We start from the raw sequence: 24,470 nt of genomic DNA, 5'->3' as shown, positions 1-24,470 counted from the left end.
CATTAAACACGCTTGCTTTTAAACCATGTGTAATATTTACAAAGGTACACTCACCAGAGGTCCCTTGTGTGCCCTCAGGGTCTGGGAGCACGCCTTGGGTGAGTTCAGGGGTTACTGGTTCCAGGTCCAGGGTGATAAACATATCCTGGCTGTTGGGGAAACCGGTTTCTTGCTGTGAGCTATCTTCATTGTCTTCATCATCATCTTCCTCGTACCCCGAACCCGCTTCCCTGTTGCGTGATTCTCCATTGATGGAGTCAAAGCACACGGTTGGGGTACTGGTGGCTTGCATCCCCTAGCATGGCATACAGCTCTGCGTAGAAGCGGCATGTTTGTGGCTCTGCCCCGGACCTTCCGTTTGCCTCTCTGGCTTTGTGGTAGGCTTGCCTTAGCTCCTTAATTTTCACGCGGCACTGCTGTATGGCCTCTGTCCTTCATGGCCTTTGAGACTTTTTCTAATATTTTGCCATTTCGTTTACTGCTACGGCGTTCAGCTAGCACTGATTCATCTCCCCATATGGCGAGCAGATCCCGTACCTCCCGTTCTGTCCATGCTGGAGCTCTTTTGCGATCCTGGGACTCCATCATGGTTACCTGTGCTGAGGAGCTCTGCGTGGTCACCTGTGCTCTCCACGCTGGGCAAACAGGAAATGAAATTCAAAAGTTCGCGGGGCTTTTCCTGTCTACCGGGTCAGTGCATCTGAGTTGAGAGTGCTGTCCAGAGCGGTCACAATGAAGCACTGTGGGATAGCTCCCGGAGGCCAATAACGTTAAATTCCGTCCCCACTACCCCAAATCCGACCCGCAAAGGCCAATTTTAGCGCTAATCCCCTCGTCGGAGGTGGAGTAAAGAAACCGGTTTAAAGGACCCTTTAAATCGGGGGGAAAAAAGGGCTTCGTCGTGTGGATGTGTCCAGGCTTAATTCGATTTAACGCTGCTAAATTCGACCTAAACTCGTAGACCAGGCCTAGATGTATTAACTATTGCTATTCTCTGGCATTGGCCGCTGTCAGAAGACAGGATACTGGGCTAGATCAATGGACCTTTGGTCTGACTCAGTATGGCCATTCTTATGTTCTAATGGAGATTGCTGGGTGTATCTTATGTCACTAACTGTGTAAAGCACTTAAAGATTCATTACCCTTGAAGGCCCAATAAAAATGCAAGTAGTATAGCTCCATCATTAAGAAAACCTCTGCAGGCACTTCCCGGTTGAGGGTACCAGTACCAATTCCAGCAAATTCAGAGAGCCAATACGTTCCCTGATACCTCTGAGGTATCAACGTGGTTTGGAAGAGCCAGTGCAGTGCTTATTTTAGGCATGTTTCAGCAGATCTGAATACCAAGCAACTTGCAATATAACTAGCAAACTAACCCTCCATAGAAGTGAGCTGTTCCCAGCTCTAGTCCGAGATTGGTTTTGTGTCTGTGATGGTGTGAGACTCTCCACTGCGGCACCCCCTGCTGGATATCCCAGGGATCAGCTCTGCTAGCCAGTGTGCTCTGGTCTGGTGGTATCTTGCCACGGTAACTTCTGCTCCAGGGACCCATGTCATTCCCAGGACTTCAGTGTCCTCTTCATGACACAGCCCTCCAGCTGTGGCGTACTCTGTGCTTCCCCCCTTCCAGGGGAGTTTCACATTCCCTTAGTCCAGCTACTTCCTCAGTAGTAAAGGGGGAGGAGACCCAGGCCTGCCCACTACTCCAGGTCCCGGCCCAGTGACCCTGTCGATGGCCACTGCTTGTAGCGCCCCCTCTGACTCCTCAGTAACTTTCCCTGGGCCACTTCCCCACGGCCCCAGCACCCTCTTTGCCCTTGCCTCAGGGCCTCAGCCTGCAGATCTCTGCAGCCCACCAGGAGCTGCCTTTAGCTCCCCAGGTCTCTGCCAGCAGCACTGCTCTGTCCAGGGTATGTGTTTGTCTTCAGCCTGCAAGGCAGCCAGTGACTGAAGCTGCTCTGTTCTGCAGCCCTTCTTATATGGGTCAGCCCAGCCCTGATTGGCTGTTCCTCGCAGCCCCTCTCTGATTGACAGCCTCCTCAGGGGCTCTCTTAACCCCTTAGAGCCCAGTGTGGGGCAGGCACCCCATCACACTCTGCTACCGAGAGATGGCAGGACTTTGCCATGTTTGGGCAGGATATGCTGGTACCAATTTGCTGAGTATCTCCACCAGTGCCCTCCCTGCTATACTTATTAAAGGTTCACCCACTTCCCAGTTGATTGCCATTTTCTGATGCCAAACCTCCTTGCAGGGTTGGGCCCTGGGCTCCCTGTGCCTGAACCGATTCTGCTGCCTGATGTCAAACATCCCCAACAATGCTAGCACGCTGTCTATAGGAGGGGAAAAGATGCTGCAGGAAAGCGTTGGCTGGAAGGCACTTGGAGCTCAGTGTCTGCCTGCTGTCTTGTGCCCACGCCCAGCAGTGGAGCTGGTGTGTTTACAAGGCCTGTTTGCAACACTTGTGCGGAGTTACGGTAAGTCAGGGCCTGTTGAACCGGTGCAGCCTACAACGGTTTCTGCCCACTGCACAGGAAGTTACAGGTACTACAGCTATACCAGTTCAGCTAGTTGTCCTAACTCCGCCCACAGTACTGTGCCTTGGAAATAATCTCCCCCTCCCTGAGAACTGGGCTTCAGCCCTTCCGGAATGCCCTGGTACACCTGCAGCTGGAAGGCATCCTGGGCGTGTGGCTCTGCCATGGTGGAGATGTAACCATAAAAACAGGGCCAGGAGAACCCAGGCCCTCAGCCCTTATGTGCAATCAAGGCACTCAGCCATTATGTACAGCAGCTTCCCTTGCTTGATTTTAGACACCCCCCTGTGCACTTCGGTGGCAAGGGCAGGGCCGACTCCAGGCACCAGCCGGGGCGGCAGCTTGTAGGAGGTGGCATTCCCCTCAATCCTAGGGCGGCACGGCTTTTTTTTTTTTTTTTGGGGGGGGGGTGTTCTGCTCCGGCCGCCCTGTAGGGGACAGTGGCGTGGAGGACGGGAGCGCCCTGCAGCAAGCCTGGCAGGGCAGCCCACGTCCTTCCCTCCCAGCCGACCAGAGTGGTGCGGAGCCCTCCCAGCAAGGGGCACAGTGGGAGGGGCTGCGTGGCAGTGCCCCGCTGAAGCCCTGGCCGCCCCCCTTCTCTCTTCCCCCCCCCCCATTCCCTCCCCCCACTAGCCGGGGCACATCTGCAGCGCAGGGAGTCCCCCTGCACCGTGGCTCCGGCCGTGCAGGAGTAGTGTGTGTGGGGGGGGGGTTGTGTGTGGGGGGTGTGTGTGTTTTTTTTGTTTGTTTGTTTGTTTTTTTGTTTGCTTGGGGAGGCCAGAAAGCCAGAGTCAGCCCTGGGCAAGGGGGTAATTCTCCTGTGGAAGAATGGGGCCAAGATCTGCTTGGCTCACAAGCCAAAAAACAAGCTTGTGTTTCCTTCCTAAATAAGGACCTTGTCACCTTCTGTTTGCATGGCATCTACCAGAATAGGATCCCAATGTGGACTGGACTTCTAGGCCTTACAAGAGCATAAAAATGTGCATTAACAATTCCTTGTCCCTGTCTGGTCTATGGCAGTATTACAAAACCACCGCAGCTGCCCAGAAAGGCCTACAACTTCATCAGCACTGGTTGATACAGGTCAGGACCTGAGGTGCTTTGGCACAGTGATATAAGGTGCTGATCAGTAATCACGCTGCGCCCTAGGTGCTTGAATGAGATCCTCTGTATTCTGTCATGAGGTTCCAACTGCCTCCATCTACCAGGACAGGGACTGCTGCAACCTCCCTCCCCCAGACTTCCTGTGAGAGAAGCTAAACCAATTAAAAGGACCGTTCCCAATACTGCAGACCTGGATCTTCCCTCTGCTCTCAGTCCTTTGCTTCCATAACCACTAAATATACCTGCAATTTTACCAAAGTCAAAACTAGATTTCACAGAACAGGGAAACTGCTGCATCAGCCACAGGTGAGAAGGCCAAAGACTAAAGATCTCTCATGAAAAGAACTGCTGCCACCTTTCTCCTCTGGGTCTCCTACCACTCCCTGCAGCAGATGAGGGATACTAGCCAAAGGAAAGAAATATTTATCTAGCCCTGAAGAGAAGGGTAAGTACGGCAGAAGGGGGCATAATTCAGAGGAAAATAGTGGTGGGTAGATTGGGGAGGGGGGGTCTTGCTTTATCCCTGGTTCCATCACCGATTCACTGTGGGGAACTCATCAAATCCTCAAAGATAGATATAGATGATATGGAAATCAATAGGAGTTAGGGCCCTAAATACCTTTTGAGGAGCTGGGTCTAAGGGCCTGGTTCTACCAACCTTTGCTCTGACTGAGCCATACCGTCCTTTGCGAGTAGTTGGAGTCTCTATGGGGTTCAGTGGGAATTCAGTGTGAGCAAGAGACAGACTGATGCATACCAGAGGTGGGCAGAGGGCAAAGCAGGAACCTCCCTCTTTTCAGGTGTGCGCCACTCAAGGCCCAGGAACAATTTCAGGCCTGTCCTTCCATGTGCTCCCAGTGGTGTAAATCACCCACAGGGCGTGAGGAAGAGGAGGCATGGCCCTCTTCCCCCTACACTGGCTTGCTGTGCCAGGGGACCAAGTTGCTCCATTCCAAGGGATCGTGTTGCTCCGACGCAGGCCTGTGCACAGACAGCACCGTGTACCCTTTAACCTCTCGGCGCTTCACTTTTCACAGCTGAGACTGAGGGTAATACAAACCTCCCGGGGACGACGTGAGACTGAATGGAGGCTAAGTGCTTAGCAATCCTTCACTACAGATGGCAAAATAATACCCTAGTGAGAAGTTCTTTGTAACCATGTGTAGTGCGGTGGCTTCCAGAGGCCCCAATCGCCTTTCTTTGTCTTGAAATTTTTCCAAAGGCCTGTGCAGTGGCTGTTCATACAGAATCCAGCCCCAGGATTTGTACATAAGGATGGCCATACTGGGTCAGACCAATGGTCCATCTAGCCCCGTGTCCTGTTTTCCAACAGTGGCCAGTGCCAGGTGCTTCAGAGGGACTGAACAGAACAGGCAATCATCAAGTGATCAATCCCCTGTGGCCCATTCCTGCTTCTGGCAAACAGAGGCTAGGGACACCATCCCTGCCCATCCTGGCTAATAGCCATTGATCCTTCATGAACTTATCTAGTTCTTTTTTGAACCTGTTATGTTCTTGGCCTTCACAACATCCTCTGGCAAAGAGTTCCACAGGTTGACTGTGCATTGTGTGAAGAAATACTTCCTTTTGTTTGTCTTAAACCTGCTGACTATTAATACTCAGCATTCACTGGGGCTCACAAAGGGAAAGGCTTCCTCTTTCAAGCAGTACAAGCGGAAGTCTTGTTTGTTAACCAAAACATTACATCAATATTTTTATCAGTTGCCCCCTAGCTCAAAGGCAGCACCACTCTCTGGCTAACCATTCAGCACAGGGCCAGGTCCCTATTCTTGCCGCTGAAAACGACTCCAGGAACTGCACACTAGAGCATGGTTTGCTGTTCTCTCCGATCAGTGCCACGCCCTAACCTAGCTGGCAAAGAGCGCTCGGCTGAAATGCTTGTAATTCTTTGCACCAATTCTGAGATTAGCCCTGTTTCTCTTTCTCCCCACACGCAGCGCATGGGACAGGCGCTTCCTGCCGCTGGAGCGGAAAGGTGTTTATAGGGCCATTCTCTTGTCAAGAGGCTTACTTTAAAAGAGGGCTCAATCCAAGATTGGATCCAGCTGGGAAGAAAAACTGCAGGGGCGTTTTGTTGTGTGTGTTGTGGAGAGACTCAAACATTTTAGTAACTTAAAGGCCAGCAGATCAGGAATTTCTACCTCTGCACTCCCAACTGTCATGTGACTGATTGATTAGACGTGAAAATATTCTGGGAGGGGAGCAGCCCAGGAAAGCATGTCCAGCTACCTGACTATTTTTTTTGTATTTCTGCCCCCTCTGTGCCTGTACAACTTTCAAAAAGTATTTTTGGTAGTACATATTTTCCCTCATTCCTTCTAGTTTTACCCCTTGAATAGCAAGAGGCCTGAGTCTCCACTGACTTGTATAAATTTTAACCCAAGATACCTGTAGAAAGTGGGTACAAAATGCAATCACATGGGACTGAGCATGCTTTGCACCCTCTTTGAGCAATTGACAGCACAAGGTCCAAGGTGGGAGAATCAGGCCCTAAATGCCTTAAAATTCTCCCCTTTGGGTGGATTTTCAGATTTCCTTCCATTTTTAAGACCCACAATTTAGACTGTAAGCTTCTCAGATCAGGGATTGGCTCTTACTAGGTGTTTGTGCAGCACCTGGCCCAATAATATCTTGTCATCCATAGGTCTCAAAGCACTTTACAAAGGAGGTCAGTATCATTAGCCCCATTTTACAGATAGGGAAACCGAGGCACAGAGAGATGACATGACTTGTCCGAGGTCACCCAGCAGCCAAGTGGCAGAAAAGGGAATAGAACGCAGCTCTCCCAAGTCCCAGTCCAGGGCTCTATTCACTAGGCATCACTGCCTCTAAATGGGATTTTTATCTGCATGGGGACCCCTAGGTGCCATTGTAATACAAATTATAAAAAGCTGGGGCCTTCTGTACCCCTGTGCAGAGTCTTTTGGGGAGTACAGAGCCTCCACAGTATACTCTGTTGCTCAAGGAAGGATTATGTTACCAAGGCCAATTTACACTAGCTCTGTCTAAGAACCAGGGGGGAAATCCTGGCCCTGTTGAAGTCAATGGCAAAAGTCTCATTGACTTCAGTGGGATCAGAATTGCATCCTATGGCTCCTCCTAAACCAATCTATAACCTTCTTTGACCTAGCGGTGAACATCATTTAAAAAAAAAAAAAAAACTTTTGGAACCATTGTAATCCCACATCCACACCCGCTGCCCCATCCATTTTATTAACTGGCTTAGCAGGAGCCAGGTTTTAAATTGTATTACACGTGGCTACCGTGCCTATCTGTTTTACTTATGGTGCTTCAGAAACACTGACTCCAGCTTCTCAACGCTCCTCGGAGTTGGGGTTGCCACCCGTTCTGGTTTTAAGGGGTGCTATTTACCTGGTGCTGTATGCCCCATGATCGTTATTAAGAAGCAGCTGATCAGAGGAGAGTATGTTTTCCAGCAGTGAAGTAAAGGATCAGATGCTGTGATAGAAACGTATGATTTTGTAGCGTACATAACACATTGTGGGTGACGGCCCTTTAAAAGGGAGGCTTGGCCTATATATTCCCCTCTGGTCTTGCCTTGATAAGTAGTATGGCTGCTGTACCTGTGAGAAAGCAGGAGCATTACCCCCATTTTGAGAGGCTGGATTGCTTGTCTAAGTTCACCTAGTGAGTCTGGTAGAGCTGGGAACACAATTCAGAACCTCCTGCTTCCTTTTCCTTATGTAATTGAACTACGTGATCGAAAGGTCCAAAGGCACCGGTATTGCTACCTAACTGGGAAGTTGCTTTCCCTTTCCTCCTTTCAATAGATGATGTTACTAATTGGTAGGGAAGATAATTACAAGCTTAGAACTGACATTTAATCAACTGTACCGGAGTGGCTGGATTCATCCTGTTTTAAGCTAATGATGAGGCAGGATTCTTTCCCTCTACCGAAGAGAAACCCGTGTCTGACCGTGCCAGACAGCGTGTGTAGAAGAACATTCCTCTGAAAAGCAGGGCGGGGTCGCCAGCTCTCCCTCCAGGGCTCTGCTCTTTCCACAAACTGGTTTTTCTAGTCATTTTTAAAACCAGGCTCCATCCCTGCTTCTGGATCACTGGTTGCTTGGGGAGGAGCCACCCAGAAACTGCTCTTTTAACCTGCATCAGCCCTTCCCAGCTGGAGCCTGTCATTCCATCTCAGCAGACTAGAGCAGAGAGGCTGTGCCCTGAAAAGCTTTGTGGACGCCAGGAAGGGAACTAAATTCCTGCCAAGATGTTCAAGGGAGTGGGCAAGGGCTCCCCAAGCAAACCGCCTCCAATCAAGCAAACCAAGTAAGTGTGACTCCTGGATCCTCTCCGAGCTCTGATGGGGTTAGAGCACGGATGGGAGAAAAGGTATCCAGGGAAGAGGTGGTCTCTGAATAAACGAGGATGTGCAGAATAGCGCAGAGGGAAGATCTTCCTGCTGAGACCTGAACAACCAAGGTTCTCTTTGGGAATTGCCCAGAGACAACCAAAATCTCCCCTCCCTCCATCGGTTGTGCACTGATTGTCTCCCTGGCACTCCACCCCAGAGGTAGCTGCGTGGTTCCTGTCTGAATACCATCTAGTTTGTAAAGCTCTAGATACATATGAGCTATTGCAGTGATTAGCCACCTGGACTGGGGAGGCATGACCTTAATTCAGGTAAGCGGATGGAAGGCTGTAGTGCAAGAGGCAGCATCTGGACATGGTTGTTGCCTGTTTCCAAGAGATGTTCTCAGACAGATGAACTTCAGCTTATCAAGGTTCAGCTGGACTGTTAATAGCTCAGTGTAGCATTTTCAGTGTCTCCAGACTGTTTATCCCAATCAGTAGGTGGCAGGTGCTGGGGTGATGCTGCCTTACGTGCTGAGATGGACCTAGAAGAGAACGTTAAAACCTTCAGGAAAGGAACCCAAACCAAAGGGTCCAGCTGGCACTAAGCTCAGAGTTCCCCTGCTCTTTGGCGGAATGAACAGGAGGTGGATGGGCTGGGCTGTAAATTCATCCTGGCTACAGGCATGTAATAGGGTGGCAGAGGTTGCTTCTTGGTGGACCACGCATGGATTAGGTCCTGGGGGCTGTAAGAGGCTGTTTCACTCTGAAGAGTGGTGTTGTGGTACTCATCTATCAGTGTGATGTGAGGGTTGAGACATAGAGGCAAAGAAACGTCCCTCCGTGGTCTTTAAGCTGGAAGTCAGAGGGCTCCTGATAGGGACAGGCTTCCCTGGGCATCCTTGATACGGAGGCCTTGTAAAGAGAGCTGTTTCTCCTACTCATATGGCAGACCCCACCTCAGGGTTATTTGCCACTCTCCTCCCTCTCTGTCATGTTTTCTCAGAATCCTATTCCAGATGCTGGGATTCGTTTTAAACACCGCTCCCAGCCTGGCCATAGGGGAGGAAGCACAAAGCACAAAGTTTGCCCAAGAAGGGGCCTGACCAGAAAAACTGATCTGCAGAGTGGGGGCGCTGAGAGCCAAGGTTAGCGGGTTGTCCCATCTGCATGCCCATAACTACAGTGTTTAAAGCAGCTGTTAAATTTGGTTGTACCCTGATTCAGCTGGCCAGTGTGTATGGGCCCCAAATCTCCTGTAACCAGGTTAAAGAAACAGGCACTTAACTAAATCCTACATTTGTAAATGTGCTGTCTCACATTAGCCCCCTGCTCCATTGCTCGGCACCTACCGCAACCGCTCAAGGGCTTGTCTACACTGGCACTTTACAGCTGCAACTTTCTTGCTCGGGGGTGTGAAAAAACACCCCCCTGAGCGAGACAGTTGCAGCGCTGTAAAGCACCAGTGCACTAGCACTGAGAGCTGTGCCCCTCGTGGAGGTGGGGTTTTTTGAGCGCTGGGAGAGCTGTCTCCCAGCACTCTGCTGTGACTACACAAGCCATGTTAAAGTGCTGCCGCAGCAGGGCTTTAACATTGCCAGTGTAGACTGGCCCTGAGTCTCTGAGGGGCCAAGCGCCCACAGCTAATAGTGAAGACAATGGAGGCTGCAGACTCTCAGCCCCTCTGTAGCTCAGGTTCCTTTGGGACCTAGCTCTGCAGTGAGATCCCTACCCAGAGGCCCCCAGCTTGAGTATTTTAGCCTAAATTTCTACGGTCTTTTTTTCTCAACCTGTTTATGAAGCAATTTGGCCTTGGCTTTGTCCGTGTCGGCCAGACCAGGCTCTAGTGAAACCTCTGAAATGTGATTTAAACAATCCAAATACCTGTCAGCTGGGCACTTCTGCTGTTAAAGCTTTTCCAGACCTATTTTAATGTCCCATTTTGAGATTGCTCCTATATTCCCCGGTAAGAAACTCTGGGCCACACGGTGCCCAGCTGCAACTCTGCTGAGGTAACGAGTCACGCCAAGGACTCTGCCCTGCCTCCTGAGCTGAGTGGGGTGGCGGGGCATGCAGCCATTCTCAGGACAGTCTCTCTCCTCCTCAGAAGATCAAGCCAGGCAGCTCAGGGGTTTATTTAGGGGCACCAGCCTATTGATACATAATAATGCCTGGCACCTCCAAAGTGTTTTACAAACGTTAACTAATCCCGCCTCAGCCTGTGGGGTTGGTCAGTATCGTCCCTCTGTCTGAGATGAAGAAACTAAGGGAGAGAGGTCAAATTGCTTGTCCTATGTCCTGGTGAGAGTTAAGTGGCTCCTGGTTCCCAACCCTGTGCTTAGCCCACTCAGAGCATCCAGGGGAGGCCTGGTGCTGTATATGCGACCAACCACATTCAAACACAGAAGGCAGTAGAATTGAATCTGGTCTGGTAGAGCTTGCTGCCATGGGTGCGGGGAATTGGTAGGTTTTTCAGGTATCTACCAATGTGTCCTGGGTGTTAACAGACTAATTTCCTGGGTATCCTGTTCCTCTGCCTCTCTGGAGTAGCCATATTTGAACAAGAAGAATGATATGGTACTAAGGCAGAACCTATGGAGGGTTTGCAGGATTGGGCTATCAATTGTAGCAGGATGCAGCAGGCAGAGGCCTATGCAGTGTGCAGGAGAATTAGATGGATGAGAGGCTCCTATTCATACCAAGATGCTAAGCACTGAGCAGGCTTGGGAGCTCTCCAGCGTCCATCCCTTCCTTTGATCCTGATTCAGAATTAAGCAGATTAGCAGAAGCTTTCACTTGGGACTACAAGAAAAATGGCCCAGTGTTAGGGGGAATTAATAGGAGAATTTGGGGAAGGGAAATAGGAATGGTGCTTGTAGCCCTATTAAAGTGCAGCAGGACAGATTAAAGGAAGAGCGGGGAAATGATCATGTTTGTGCTAGAAAGAAAAAGACACTATCCCATCGGGACAATTGGCCTCCTTAGCCGAAGGGATGTGTCCTAGGGCATAAACCAAAGAATAATTAGAATAGTGCTTGATCCTTTGAAAGCATTAATCCTTGCCATCTCATGTGAGGGGGGAATATTAGTATCCCCTCTCACTGATGAGGAAATAAACCTCTGCCAACAGGAACACTGGTGCCATCCCTATTGCAATCAACATGGTTGCACCTGAGTAAATTAAGTTAGACTCCAACCACATGAGATTAAATGACTTGTCCAGGACTACACTCTTAGGTTCCTGCCTCCTAATATCCTGCTCCATTCGTTAGTCCAAGTCATGTCTCTCCAGGCTCAAACAGTCCATGCCTTAGCTCTTCAACAGGAGGACCCTCGCTTCCAGACTTCCCTCCACGTGGACCATAAATGCTAGGCTCTATATGGGGGGGGGGGGCAAGACTGCCCCCAGGATAGTCGATCCTCCAGGCTTCATCTGTAGTAAGAAGATATTGACAAAATGGAAGCAGGGGAGAAGAGAGCACCCGGAACTCTCAGAGGGGCTGGAGGGACTGACTTCTGGGGAAAGGCTGAGTTATGCAGCGAATCAGTCAGCCAGGAGTGTGTAGCAGTATAACATCCTGGGATCTGAAAGGGGTAATCACCACAGATGGAGCAGAATTGGCATTGCCTTTCTGTAAGATTTAATAGTTTAGTAGAACCGTCTGTCAAGGGAAGGGCTGCATAGCAGGGGATTATCTGCCCTGATGACACTGCTTCAGTGTCCCTTTCTTGGGGTCCCCGATCACAGCCCATATCCTACAAGTTCTGGGTTTTGTGCTGTTAAAATAACAGGTAAATGTCTACCCAGACTCTATAGTTCATGCAGCCCCTTGTTGGGCTCAATAGTTCCTTTCCAAAAGCCAGGTCCTGCTGCCTGGTGTTGCCTAAAGCCTCTTCCCCTTAAGACATCTGTCTGCCCCTGCTCCTCATGGCAGGTGACTCCAGCCAGCCCTTTCTCTCTGGCTGGGGTGGAGAGCCCCCTTCCCAGGTCCTCTCTCACCCCAAATCCCCCGCTGTAGCCTTCCTATTCCCTGCAAATTTGTGTTCCTATGATTGAGCAGGAGGTCTCTCTCCTGGGATGCAGCACCTCGTCTCTGAAGATCAGGTGATCTCCCATCTACCCCCTGATTCCGGGCCTCAAATGCCATCAACTGCAGAAGCAGTCTAGACCTGGCACAAGCGAAGCTGAGCCCCAAGGCCCTTGGCTTTGGGACATTAAACTGAAGACTGTACAAAGTCCTCTCACGTACACTGTAGGGAATAGTTCTGCTATATGGGGGCGGGGGGGCAGTTGGACTAGATGAATGGCTGGGTCTCTAATTTCCATTATTCTGGCTTGGTGGTCCCCCCCAAGGAAGGATGGCTTTTGGATTTCTCCTCTCCTGTTTTCCTGAATGCACTCAAGGAAATAATACTCCATGACCCCGAGAATAAAATGTCCCAGTGATTCGGCCAGCCCTCACAGTCCATGAGCAAATTATAGCTTCTAATGAAAGGTAAACTTCAAATCTGGATGGGAACTTCTCTCTAGTTTGGGATAGCGGCGTGGCATTCAGGCATATGGTGTTGGTTTGGCCCATTGTATCGAGACAGGGGTCAGTACAAATTCTGGATCCAAATCCAGACTCTCCTAAACCTCAAGGCTGTTCAGCTGTGGGAGCTTAGTCCAGGCCCATCTTGAGGGCTATTATTAAGGACAGTGGTGACTTTCCCCTGCCCATATCAGCTGGCTCAGAAATGCAAAAGCGGAACTTGGAACAAGTGAATTCATTCACTGCGCTGTCTCAGCATGAAGCAAGGCAGTGAGTCATGGTCCCCTCCCTGAGCAGAGAGCCAGGGCAGGAATCCTGGGTGGTGCTCAAGTGTTTGCTCTCAGAGCTCCTCCTCATTCCAGAGAAGGGGAGCTGCCAGGGGTGTCAGTGAAGAGTGAGGATCTCGTGTAATGGACTAAAAAATGAAAAAACAGCCTGGTAGGTACATGCACTGACTAAGCAGGAAACAGGGACAGGCTCCTGGCTGGTTGCTCCTTTAAAGTCCCCCTCAGCCCCTACTGTCTAGCCAGGTGCACAGGACAGGCCCACGGCTGCACCTTCCACAATTTATCCCAGGGTTCTGCAATTTATCCTGCGAATCTCACTACCACAGACACGCTGTGCATGTATTCTCTGTGTACGTGTGTATCACATGGTGGTGAGATCCGTGTGACAAAGTGCACTTCCCACCTGGGAAGCAGGGCTGATCTACACAGAGAATAACACCACTTTACAGCTTTCCAAGAGCTTTGCACACACAGTCTTCACAATCCCCTGGTGAGCCAGCTCAGGCTGATTTTCCCCCTTTTACAGAAGGGGAAACTGAGGCTGTGAGGTGCCATGACTCTTGCCCCAAACCACTGAGGGAATCAGCAGCTGCTGATTCTCAGGCCGATGCTGAAAACCGCGAACTATGCCACACTCTTGAGAAATAAAAAGAAGGGGCGAAGCAAACAGATTGAGTGAGAAATGAGAAAGTTGGTGTGAATTGAGCATGAGCTAGAAAGGCATCTTGGAGTGGCCACACAGCTGTAGCTCTCTGGAGCACTTAAATGAAAGTGTGGGGCCCCTCCCAGGCAGCGTTCTTGTTCTAATCCTGTATTCATTGATTTATAGTTTCAGTAATGACAGGCGTGTCTGAGCATATGAATGAGAGTGTGCCTCTGGCTGATTGTGTGAGTGCGTATCTGTCGCTGTATGTGTGTAGGTGTCTAATGCATGTTAGTGCGTGTGCTTCTCAGACAGATCCACATCTCTGACTGCAGCAATGTATGTTCCTGTGTATTGGCGTGGGTGCACGTCTGAATGAATCTAGTTAGCTGGAAGTATGTTTCTATTGTGTTTTTGTGTCACCTTTGGGCCGAATGCAGCTCTGGTGTAAGCAGGTACAACTCCCACAAAAGAATCATAGAATATCAGGGTTGAAAGGGACCTCAGGAGGTCATCTAGTCCAACCCCCTGCTCAAAGCAGGACCAATCCCCAACTAAATCATCCCAGCCAGGGCTTTGTCAAGCCTGACCTTAAAAATCTCTAAGGAAGGAGATTCCACCACCTCCCTAGGTAACCCATTCCAGTGCTTCACCACCCTCCTAGTGAAAAAGTTTTTCCTAATATCCAACCTAAACCTCCCCCACTGCAACTTGAGACCATTACTCCTTGTTCTGTCATCTGCTACCACTGAGAACAGCCTAGCTCCATCCTCTTTGGAACCCCCTTTCAATTAGTTGAAAGCAGCTATCAAATCCCCCCTCATTCTTCTCTTCTGCAGACTAAACAATCCCAGTTCCCTCAGCCTCTCCTCATAAGTCATGTGCTCCAGCCCCTCAATCATTTTTGTTGTCCTCCGCTGGCCTCTTTCCAATTTTTCCACATCCTTTTTGTAGTGTGGAGCCCAAAACTAGACACAATACTCTAGATGAGGCCTCACCAATGTCGAATAGAGAGTGAATGATCACGTCCCTCGATCTGCTGACAATGCCCCTACTTATACCGCCCAAAATGCTGTTAGCTTTCTTGGCAACAAGGGCACATTGTTGACTCATAGCCAGGGCCGGCTCCAGGCACCAGCTGAGCAAGCTGGTGCTTGGGGTGGCAGATTGTTGGAGGCGGCATTCTGCCCAATCCTAGGGCGGCACGGACACTTTTTTTTGTTTGTTTTGGGGTTTTTTTGTTCTTGTTCCGCTCCGGCTGCCCTGTAGGGGGCGGCGGTGCGGAGAACCAGAGCGCCCTGCAGGGCACTCCTCTTCCTTTCCTCCCCGCCGACTGGAGCGGAGCCCTCGCGGCAGGAGGCGGCGCAGCGGGAGGGGCTGCGTGGCAGTGCCCCTGCTGTAGCCCTGGCCGTCCCCTTTTCTCTCCCCCCCCTTCCTGCCCCCCCAGCCGGTCCCCATGCACCCGCGCTCCGGCCACGCCGCAGGTTTTTTTTGTTTTGTTTTGTTTTTTGCTTGGGGCGGCCAAAAAGCCAGAGCCAGCCCTGCTCATAGCCAGCTTCTCGTCCGCTGTAACCCATAGGTCCTTTTCTGCAGAGCTGCTGCCTAGCCACTCGGTCCCTAGTCTGTAGAAGTGCATGGGATTCTTCCGTCCTAAGTGCAGGACTCTGCACTTGTCCTTGTTGAACCTCATCAGGTTTCTTTTGGCCCAATCCTCTAATTTGTCTAGGTCCCTCTGTATCCTATCCCTACCCTCCAACGTATCTACCAATCCTCCCAGTTTAGTGTCATCTGCAAACTTACTGAGGGTGCAGTCCACACCATCCTCTAGATCATTAATGAAGATATTGAACAAAACCGGCCCCAGGACCGACCCTTGGGGCACTCCGCTTGATACCGGCTGCCAACTAGACACGTTTTTGGTCCAGATTCATTGGTGAGGTGTATTACATGTTGGGTGCAAGTTAGCCAGTAAACAGATGTAACTAGCCACGAAAGGTAACTTACATCTATAGGGCCAAACTTTCCCCATGCTCCTCATTTGTGTGTGTCTCCCCTCCCTCACCCCTATACAAGGCTTTATGCAGATTGCGCTGTCCCTAGCCCTGAAGAAGCAGCCCCCTAATTTGACTTGTGCAGTCCTCTTAGTTGTTTTTCCAACTACACCAACCATTCCATTTCTTTGAGTGAAAGTTAAGTTCATTTTCAGCATCCACTGAGTGCCAGATCACTGCTGCTTAGGGTACTGGAGTCCTATTTTCTGACCAGTAAGCTGACATATAATTGACCATTCACATCACTGCCAATTTTGGCCCCATGTGTGTACAGCTAGTAGTACATAAGTGCACAAAAATGCATGTGTGTCTCTGAACAAAGCTTGCGTTTGTATATCTGACACGTGAATCTTGTATGTTTCTGTAAGTGCATATCTGCGTATTCATGGTGCAGCTCTCGGCCTGTCGGTGGCACCGTCTCCACCCTGGAGGTGAAGCAGGTGTTCACCTAGGGCAGAAACTATCAGAAGCAGCAAAATACTCAGTAACTGTGGATGGCTGCAGGGCTGGGAGGGACAGGTATTTATTGGCTTGCCAAGGGCAGCAGAGCCAGCTCTGCCTGGATGGGTACCATACAGTACCATGCAAGGGCGCTGTATAATGCAAAGGCAACAGTGCCTGAATGCATTCCCAGGGAGTTCACATTAAATGTTATGGGATAGGGATCGTGAAAGTAATAAATGGAAATCGGATGGCAGTGAAATCTGCTTATCATGAGCGACAATCTGAAGGAAGCCTAGCAGGGAGGTCTGGCTATAGACACAAGGGACCAGGTTCACTACTGCACGACTCCAGTTATACACCGGTGGAACTGCACTGAAAACAGCTGGGTTCCATCAGCTGGAGTGATGCAGTGGCGAATGGTGCACAAGGATCCAAAAGGTGGCATTACCACAGCTGGTGATGTGACATGTGTAGGAGATTGCAACTGCCCTAGCAAGAATCCAGGGAAATGGCAGGGGCCTTGCTTGTCCCAACAGAGCAAATTTATGGCATTGTTAACTCTCTGATTCCGAGAGTCTGAATCTCACCGCACCAAGAGCTGCTGTAAAACACACCAGCAGCACTTTGAGTGCAAAAAGCCCTCAAAAGAGACAGCGGAGGAGGAAAATGGAACAATACTGTTCATGCGCAATGTTGAACTAAACCTGGGACTGCATGGACCACTCCCCTTTGCTGCCTTGTAGACCTCAGTTTCCTGGCACCTGCGAGAACCAGATGGTAACGGGCCTGATGAACCAACATCCATGTGGCTATTTAGAAGGGCTCCAAGTAGTGAGTGAGACCCACCTCTGTGAGTGTGGTTTGCTTTTATCCATCTGCCTGTTTCTACTTCCCTTCAGGTCCTCGGCCAATGAACTGGCCATGCTCGTCTCCCGCATGCAGAAGAATGCCGACCAGGTGGAAAAGGACATTCTGGAAACACAGTCCAAGCTCAAGCAGGTAATGCTGGGCAAAGAGCAGGGGGTGGCAATGTGGGCATGAGACAAAGGTGCTGGTGGGGAAGTAAGGACATCAGCATTTGGCCATGTGTAGCGAGCCAGCGAAATGCCACAAAATGCGGTACCAATGACCATTGTGCAGGTGCTTGCATTATGCATCAGTCAATGCCTTCATGGATGACTTGAGCCTGGATAACTTACAGATAAAAGAGGGACCTAGGTGATAGGGTAAACTCACTAGGTGAGTCTGTGAAAACCAGGCGTTCGGAGAGATTACACCTTATATCCATGTTCTAACCTAGATCTCTCGATTGCAAACTAATCCTGGGATCTGGCCTGTGGGGGGCTTTGTGGCTGTTCTTTTTGGATGACAGGACATAAGTAACTACCAGAAGAACAAGGCTTTCGAGTTCCAGCAGGAGAATGCGAAAAACCTGAAGGAAGCCGAGACCCTGCTGAAGGACCTCTTCCTGGATGTGGATAAAGCAAAGAGGCTGAAGCATCCCCAAGCCATCGAAATAGAAAAAGAGTGAGTGGAGAACGCTGCTCTCCTCTGGCTGGGCACAAGGCAGGGATGACCAGGAGTCTGAAGTATTCTTAATTGAGTGACTTAGTGAGCTGAGCAAAGCAGTCAGGGTCCAGTCCTACCTCTGACAATTATTAAGATTTATTATTTCTGTTGCAGTAGCACCTGGAAACTCCAGTCACTGACCAGGATCCCACTGGGCTAGGCGCTGTACAAACTCAGAATCAAAAGACAGTCCCTGCCCCAAAGCCCTTATGTGATTCTGTGACTTTGGTCACTTATCCTCTCTGCCTTAGTTTCCCCATTGATAAACTGTGACTAATACCTCCCTCCCTCCCCCCGCGGGGTTTTGCAAGGACTGAATAGTAAATGTTTATAAAGGTCTCTGAATATGGAAAGTTTTGTATAAGCTCCAAGCATTGTTGCTGTCTCATGCGGTACCTGAAGGTTCTTGTTGTTCTCCAATGCAACAGGTTTCGATTAAACTTTGGTGGAACAAAACATAAAATATCATGGGGTACATTCCCAAAAGTGCCACCTGATAGCCACACCTATGTTATGTGTGCAGGGACATAGGTATTTAGACATCCGAATCTCCCTATGTGTGCACAAACAGGCCATGTGAACACACTGCTACTGCGGTAATTGCATGTGCAAATGTGAGTGTATGTGAACAAATAGCATCTAAAAGGGAACATTTCTGAGCCTCCAGTATCCAGACATACAGCAAACCAGCTACAAAGCTGAAAAATGACCACCTGGCATACCGTATTGTATTAGTATTAATACCTCATAGCACTGTTCATTCATAGCTCTCAAAGCACTTTGTGAAGGATCATTATCTCCATTTTACAAGGGGAGGCACAGGGAGGCAAAGTGACTTGCCAAAGATTACCCTGAAAAGTCAGTGGCAGAGCCAGGAATAGAAACCAGGTCTCCTGAGTTCCAGAAGAGTGCACTGGCCACTAAGGCTATGTCTACACTGACTATCTTACAATAGTGCCGCGGTAAGGTATGCAGTGTAGCCACCCTCTTTTGGCGGGGGAGAGCTCTCACCGACAAAATAAAACCACCCCCAATGAGGGGCAGTGGCTTTGTCAGTGGGAGAGAATCTCCCACTGACAAAGCGCTGTCCCACACCAACGAAAGTGCAGTGTAAACATAGCTACCCTGCCTCCCCCCAAAAAACCAATGCAGCCAGTGGGAGGGCTCTTTCCCTACTGCAGCACAGAGCTGAGCCCTGGCAAAGAGCACCGTGGGTTAAAGCTATTATAGTATAGCAGCAAAACACCTTGAAGCACCATCGCTTATGTGAATAATAATTTTTATTGCTTTCCTCTCCCCGTCGCCCTCTCCCCTCTCTAGAATGAACATCTGAAAGGAAAAATACTCTTTACTCCTTACGTTTCGGAGTGATTTAATTTTCCCTCTCGGGAGGGAATAAAGTGCCCCTACTGAGCTCTGCGCAAGCATCAGTGCCTGTGCTCCATTCCCATGCCCCCCTCGGGCTTAGCTCAGGAGAGAAACCCCCTAGCCAGAGAGCATCTCGGCATGTGCCACATGCCACAAGGGTGGTTGGCGGGTCAAGAGGGGAAAGCAGAACATGCTGAGTTCTCTGGGGGAAATCTTGGCTCCACAAAACTCCCTTTGAGTCCCGTGGGGCCAGGATTTTGCCCTGCATTCCGTTGTAGTCACCACAGAGAATTGGCAATGAGATGTGCATCTCTTTCCTCCCTCCCTCACGTACAGCATCAAGCAGCTCCATGACCGTGTGACACACCAATGTGCCGAATATCGAGACCTCTATGAAAAATGTAACATTCCTGAAGCGGGCTCCAAGCTGGACTGGGCCAAAATTCTAGACCAGAAGCAGGTAAAAGTAGCAATTCCAGCTGCTTTTTGCGGCAGAAGCATGCTCTGGGAACGTCAATGCCAGCACTCGTATATCAGCGAGCAAAACAAGGCCGTTAACGCGTCTGAGATTCTATACACACCTACCAACCGCTGCCCTCTCCCTTCAGATTAGCTGTAGCTGTCAAGTCTGACTCCCTCTGGGGGTGGGGAAAGGTATTGGTGGTTTTTTCTAACATCCCATGTGCTGGGAGATATTTTTCCATTCTGATGAGTATTCATTGGTGATTTACCGTGCTGATCCTGTTAGTGGGGTGAACAGGCTGCCTCTATAACTGGCATGTGCGTGATGCCCTCGGTGCATATTGTGGCCTTTGCTATATTGCGATGTCTGGGTGTGTGTAGCACCCGCGCTTGAGTTAACTTAGACTAATTTGAAAATGTCCTAGTAGCAGATGGCACTTGCCTTTCATCACCCCCAAGCCCTGTTTGTAGGATGAAGCACAACCATATCAGTTCAGGTTCATAGCCCCAGGGCTTTGGAGCAGAGCCCGGAGCTGAAGCGCGGAGCGGCTCCGGAGCAGTGGAGCTGCAGGTTTTTGCCTGGAGCTGGAGCGGAGCCGGAGCACAGCTCCAAAGCCCTGCATAGCCCAGAAGAACCGGTTCCTGTCTCTTTGGGTATGTCTACACTGCAATTGGACATCCGCGGCTGCTCGTGCCTGTTGACTTGGGTTAAGGGGTTTGGGCGAAGGGGCTGTTTAACTGCGGTGTAGACACTGGGGTTCGGGCTCCAGCCCGAGCTCTGGGATCCTCCTGCCTTGCAGGCTCCAGCCTGAGCCAGAACAGCTACGCTGCAGCTAAACAGCCCCTTAGCCCAAGCCCCATGCGCCAGAGTCAGCTGGCACAGGCCAGCTGTGGGTTTTTAACTGCTGTGTTGACCCACCCCCTGTTGGGTAACGGGGCATGAATATCTTCTCTTTGCCCTCTATGCATGTGGACAAATAGCTGAAAGGGATAAAAGTAACCAGACATGCTTAGAAATTGGCCATATGTTCTCTTCCCATTTGAAGGGAGGAGTGAGGGTACTGGCCAGTTTCCTATTCCCAGCACCGAACTGCAGTGGAAAGTTCCCAATGGAACCTTTTGCACTAGCCTCTGGCGGTAGGAAATTAGGGAGGGGTGCGTTCTGTCCCATAGAGAAAACACACGCTCACCACACGGCTCGTTTGTGTGCAGAAGCAAGTCAGCGTGGGACAATATGGCCCCACCGTGCCAGAGCTGGAGAAGCAAATAGCAGAGCACAACATTCTCCAGAAAGAGATAGAAGCCTATGGCCTCCAGATCAAGAACCTCCACAGCCCGGTAAGGTACCCTCCTTCCATCTCCTATCCCATCTCCACTCATGACACTGGGAGCCCTATGCCCAGTCCTGGTGGGAATCCCAGGGATCCGCTGTCTCCATTGTCATTGTCGGCTCCATTCTGTACCACGCTAACATGGCTTCATTCTTGCATTCACGGCCGCGCACAGGGCTATTGATCATGTCTTTACTGCACAAGTTAGTGTATGGCACTGACTACTCTCCCCCAGCCCAGCTGGGCCCAGTGCAAAACCTGGGGTGGATTTTTTGGGGCCAGTCTAGTTCAAAATCCTTGCCTGGAACCTGGAGTGGGTCTCACCAAAATATTGCTCCAGATTATTTGAATTGTCAAGGGGCCACCATGTGTTGAATGTCACGATGAAGAGGGATTTTTTTTTTTTTTTAAGCTTTGTTTAATGTTGGCCTTCAGAAGTTCAAGCCTCTCTCCGGTCAACTTTTTGGCCTTTGTTGTCTCTTCTGAGCCCTGTGAGCCCATGAATAGGCACCCCTGGTTGAGAGATAACACCGCTTCATTACCAGAGATTCCTATGGAAGCAATGGGTCCTGGTAACTGTGTGCAGGATCATAGGACACATTTGCTGGGGAGGTAACCAGCATTACTGGATTTTGTGAGAGAGGGGTGCGGTCTGTTGTTTTGAGCACAGGCCTGGGAGCCAGAAATGCCTGTCTGTGTGACTTTGGGCAAATCACTTCACGCCTCAGCTTCCCCATTAGTGAAGTATAAATAACAGTACCCTGCTGAGACAAGGTTTAATGAAGGCCTATAAAGTGGAGTAGAAGTGCTGATGGTCAGCAACTGCTAACCGGTAGCCAAACACTGAAGCGGATTGACCCAGACAGTGGCATGATCCATGTAGCATCTGGGTTTGCTCCATTTGTCCTGAACAGCAGATAACATGGCCGAGAGTAGGCCTGGAACAGCTCTACAAGGAGAGCTAGAAGGAGGTTTTCATTTGGCGGAGGCAGCAAGAAAGCTGCCTCAGCTGGAAGCCAGTCTGTGTACTCTGCACAACGGCTCTGGGACGGTTTTTGAGCAGTTTGCAAATGCATGTGCAAATGTTTATCAAACCCACACATTTACTGACTGCACTGTTTTCCCTCTTCCTTTGACGGGGGCTGGATAACACCACAGAATGCAGCGGATTTAAAGAGCCAGTACAAGGACTTGCTGGTAAGAGTCTTGCTCAGTGTGATGTGCCTTGCAAGATGTGTTGCTTTGTGTCAGCGTTAGGGGAATCGGCTTGGGCTGGTTCTCTGGACATTCCAAGTGGTGGGTGGGTCAGTGCCATGTGGGTGACCCATTTCCCATGGGCAGGGAGGGAATGCAGCAGAGCCTGGGGGCAGAAGCCACTTTGTGTAGCTTCTTAACATCACAGTCCCTGATTTTCCCCTCTCTCTGGGGCAAATCAAGAGTGGCATCATTGGATTCAGATGCACTAGGCCAGTGCACGTGAGGAGAATCAAGCCCGTTGTCTTGTCTGTGACCCCACAATCCATTTCTCTGGAGAGGATTAAATTGCCACAAGCAGGGGATTATGGGTATGGTTTGGAAATCTGGAGGACCAAACTCCCGGATCCAAACACCCCTAGACCTTGGGGTGTTCAAAATCCAGATCCAAAGTTGGCAGCATAAGCCTGTCTCTGATTAGGAGCCCAAATGGGGAATAAGCAGCTGAGGGAGCGGAATTTGCAACTATCCTCCCTAGTTAAAACCAAGGAAGGACAAACAGGGCAACGATACCCCACGGTGGGAACATTTCTCAGCCTCCCCTGAGGCGTCAACATGGCTTCAGATTCTGGTTTGACAAAAACATCCTGTTTGAAAAGAATGAGGGAAGAGGGAATGAAAATTACATCAGATAAGAACTGGTGAGGGGTAGCTGTTTGAAAAGGCCTCTGGGGATCTGTTAACAGATGAACAATAACCAAGGGGGGAAGAGACTGGACCCTTCTCAGTCCAGATGCTGACATCTCCTCTCTTTGATATGAATTGGCAGAAAGCCTCCATCTGGCGAGGGCAGAGCCTGGGCAGTCTGTACAACCACCTGCAAGGCTGCACTAAGGAGCTGGGTTACCTCACGGACCAGCAGAACAAAATCCTGAAGCAGGACTGGAGCGACCAAATGGCTGACCCGCCGGGCGTGCGCCGGGAGTACGAGGTAAATGCTCTGCAGGCCTCTCTGCGTCCAGGAGACGGCGTGTCTCTATTTAGCAAAATCCTCCTCATTTCAGGTTGGAGGAGGACTCTCTCTAGCTGACCTCTCCAGCTAATTAGCTACTAACCCAAAAGCACCACCATGTCACAGTGAACCTGGGAATGAAAATGTACTTAGGACAAACATGCCTCTGCTTCGTCTCAGCCAGCCCCACGCGTGGCTGTCTCCAGCCTCCTGCCGGCTTTTACGCATCGCTTGTTCTTCTCTTTCCCCTGCATGCTTGTGCTTTCATGTGAGCCAGGTGACCGCTATTTCGCACCCTGGCTGTCATTCCTCTGCCACGCTGACTCGGGCAGCCTGACTGTGACCCAGGCATTTATATCCCTTTGCTTCTCCCACAGAACTTCAAGGCTAATGAGCTGCTTAACCAGGAGGAGTATGTGAACCAGCTCCAGGATGACGGAGACAGGATGATTGAACTGAAGCACCCAGCTGTGGAGCCCATACAGGTAGGGGACCCAGGTTGGAGCCTGCTTTCCTTCCCCCACCCTGCCATACCAAGCTGGCCTCCAGGACACTGGCTCCAAAGTCATGCACCAAGGAGCTAGGTATTTCAGAGAGAGTCCCTTTGATACAAGACCCACTGAAGGAAGAGCTGATTTTGCAGAGTATGTTCTCCCTGCCCCAGACAAAGGTCTGTCTACACAACAAAAGCTGTGCACGGACTAGCCAGCCTGAGCTAGCCTGAATCCAGCTAGTGCAGCTTCAGCCTGGCTAGTATAAGCCCAGCAAAGAGTCTGGGTACGAGCTCGGCTCGCTAGCCTGCTCTGAAGCCCACGCTGCGCTGTCCTCACTCCTATTGTTACCCATGCTAGCTGAATACAGGCTAGCTCAGGGAGGCTAGCCCATGCACCATTGTTGCTGTATAGACGAACCCTAGAGCAGATTCCTGCTTGTTGAGGCCCTTTCAAGTGAGCACTTGATGAAGGGAACTAACCTGTGTGCAAAGTGACTGTAACTTACACCAGCTTGTCAGGATCAAATTTGGCCCCGGGGTAAGCAGGCTCAGCCCCCATTGTTTTCAGTGGGAGTTACCCTTGCTCACACAAGGGTCTGAATTTGATCCCTACAGGGTACCAAGTTGATTTAACTTGCCGTGAAGTCAAAGGGAGCTGCACCTGCTTATACCAGGGCTGATTTTAGCCCTGTTAGCTTGAGTTAAATCATGTGAGGAGCTGCTTTATCATCCACCCCATCTATCTGTCAGTCTACCTGCTACACACCTTCTGTCTGTCTCCTCAGCATGTCAGTTACACCAGTATTGCACTCCCACTGAATAACAAGTCAGTGCAAGTCACCCTTCAGTGCTACTTCCACACACACACGCTCTCTGACCAGCTCACATCTGCTGTGTAAATTGCACCACTACTGCTGATTTGGGGCCCCAAAAATTCTCCTGACTGCATTGGGCCCTACGTTTTCCAGCACTCTGAAAGATCAAACGCAGCAGAAAGTCAATCTGTTTAAAAGGCTAAATCGGGGATAGTCAGCCTTCAGTCATGAATGCTGTCTCAGCAGCTGCTCCGTTCCAGAGAAGGGAACAGACCTGTTGCACCAGTAT

At 50.3% G+C, this 24,470-nt stretch overlaps 1 protein-coding gene across 2 annotated transcripts in view; it reads left to right on the top strand.

Moving 5' to 3' along the window:
* The window catches only part of EVPL (envoplakin), a 59,523-nt gene that overhangs the window by 9,538 nt on the left and 25,515 nt on the right, over window positions 1-24,470 (top strand). The window contains exons 1-8 of one of the 2 annotated variants that reach the window (XM_054047279.1): window positions 7,786-7,956; window positions 16,837-16,936; window positions 17,310-17,464; window positions 19,211-19,334; window positions 20,549-20,674; window positions 21,826-21,864; window positions 22,691-22,852; window positions 23,251-23,358. In XM_054047279.1, coding sequence (XP_053903254.1) covers window positions 7,898-7,956; window positions 16,837-16,936; window positions 17,310-17,464; window positions 19,211-19,334; window positions 20,549-20,674; window positions 21,826-21,864; window positions 22,691-22,852; window positions 23,251-23,358 — 873 coding nt within the window. In that variant the 5' untranslated portion in view covers window positions 7,786-7,897. Of the gene's footprint in view, window positions 1-7,785; window positions 7,957-16,836; window positions 16,937-17,309; window positions 17,465-19,210; window positions 19,335-20,548; window positions 20,675-21,825; window positions 21,865-22,690; window positions 22,853-23,250; window positions 23,359-24,470 lie in introns of those variants that run through there. The other variant, XM_054047280.1, reaches the window with a different exon arrangement.

The sequence above is a fragment of the Malaclemys terrapin genome, chromosome 13 (assembly GCF_027887155.1).
Source record: "Malaclemys terrapin pileata isolate rMalTer1 chromosome 13, rMalTer1.hap1, whole genome shotgun sequence".
Lineage (NCBI taxonomy): Eukaryota > Metazoa > Chordata > Testudines > Emydidae > Malaclemys > Malaclemys terrapin.
Note: the sequence above shows the minus strand (reverse complement) of the source record. Positions and strands in the feature narration are given on the sequence as shown.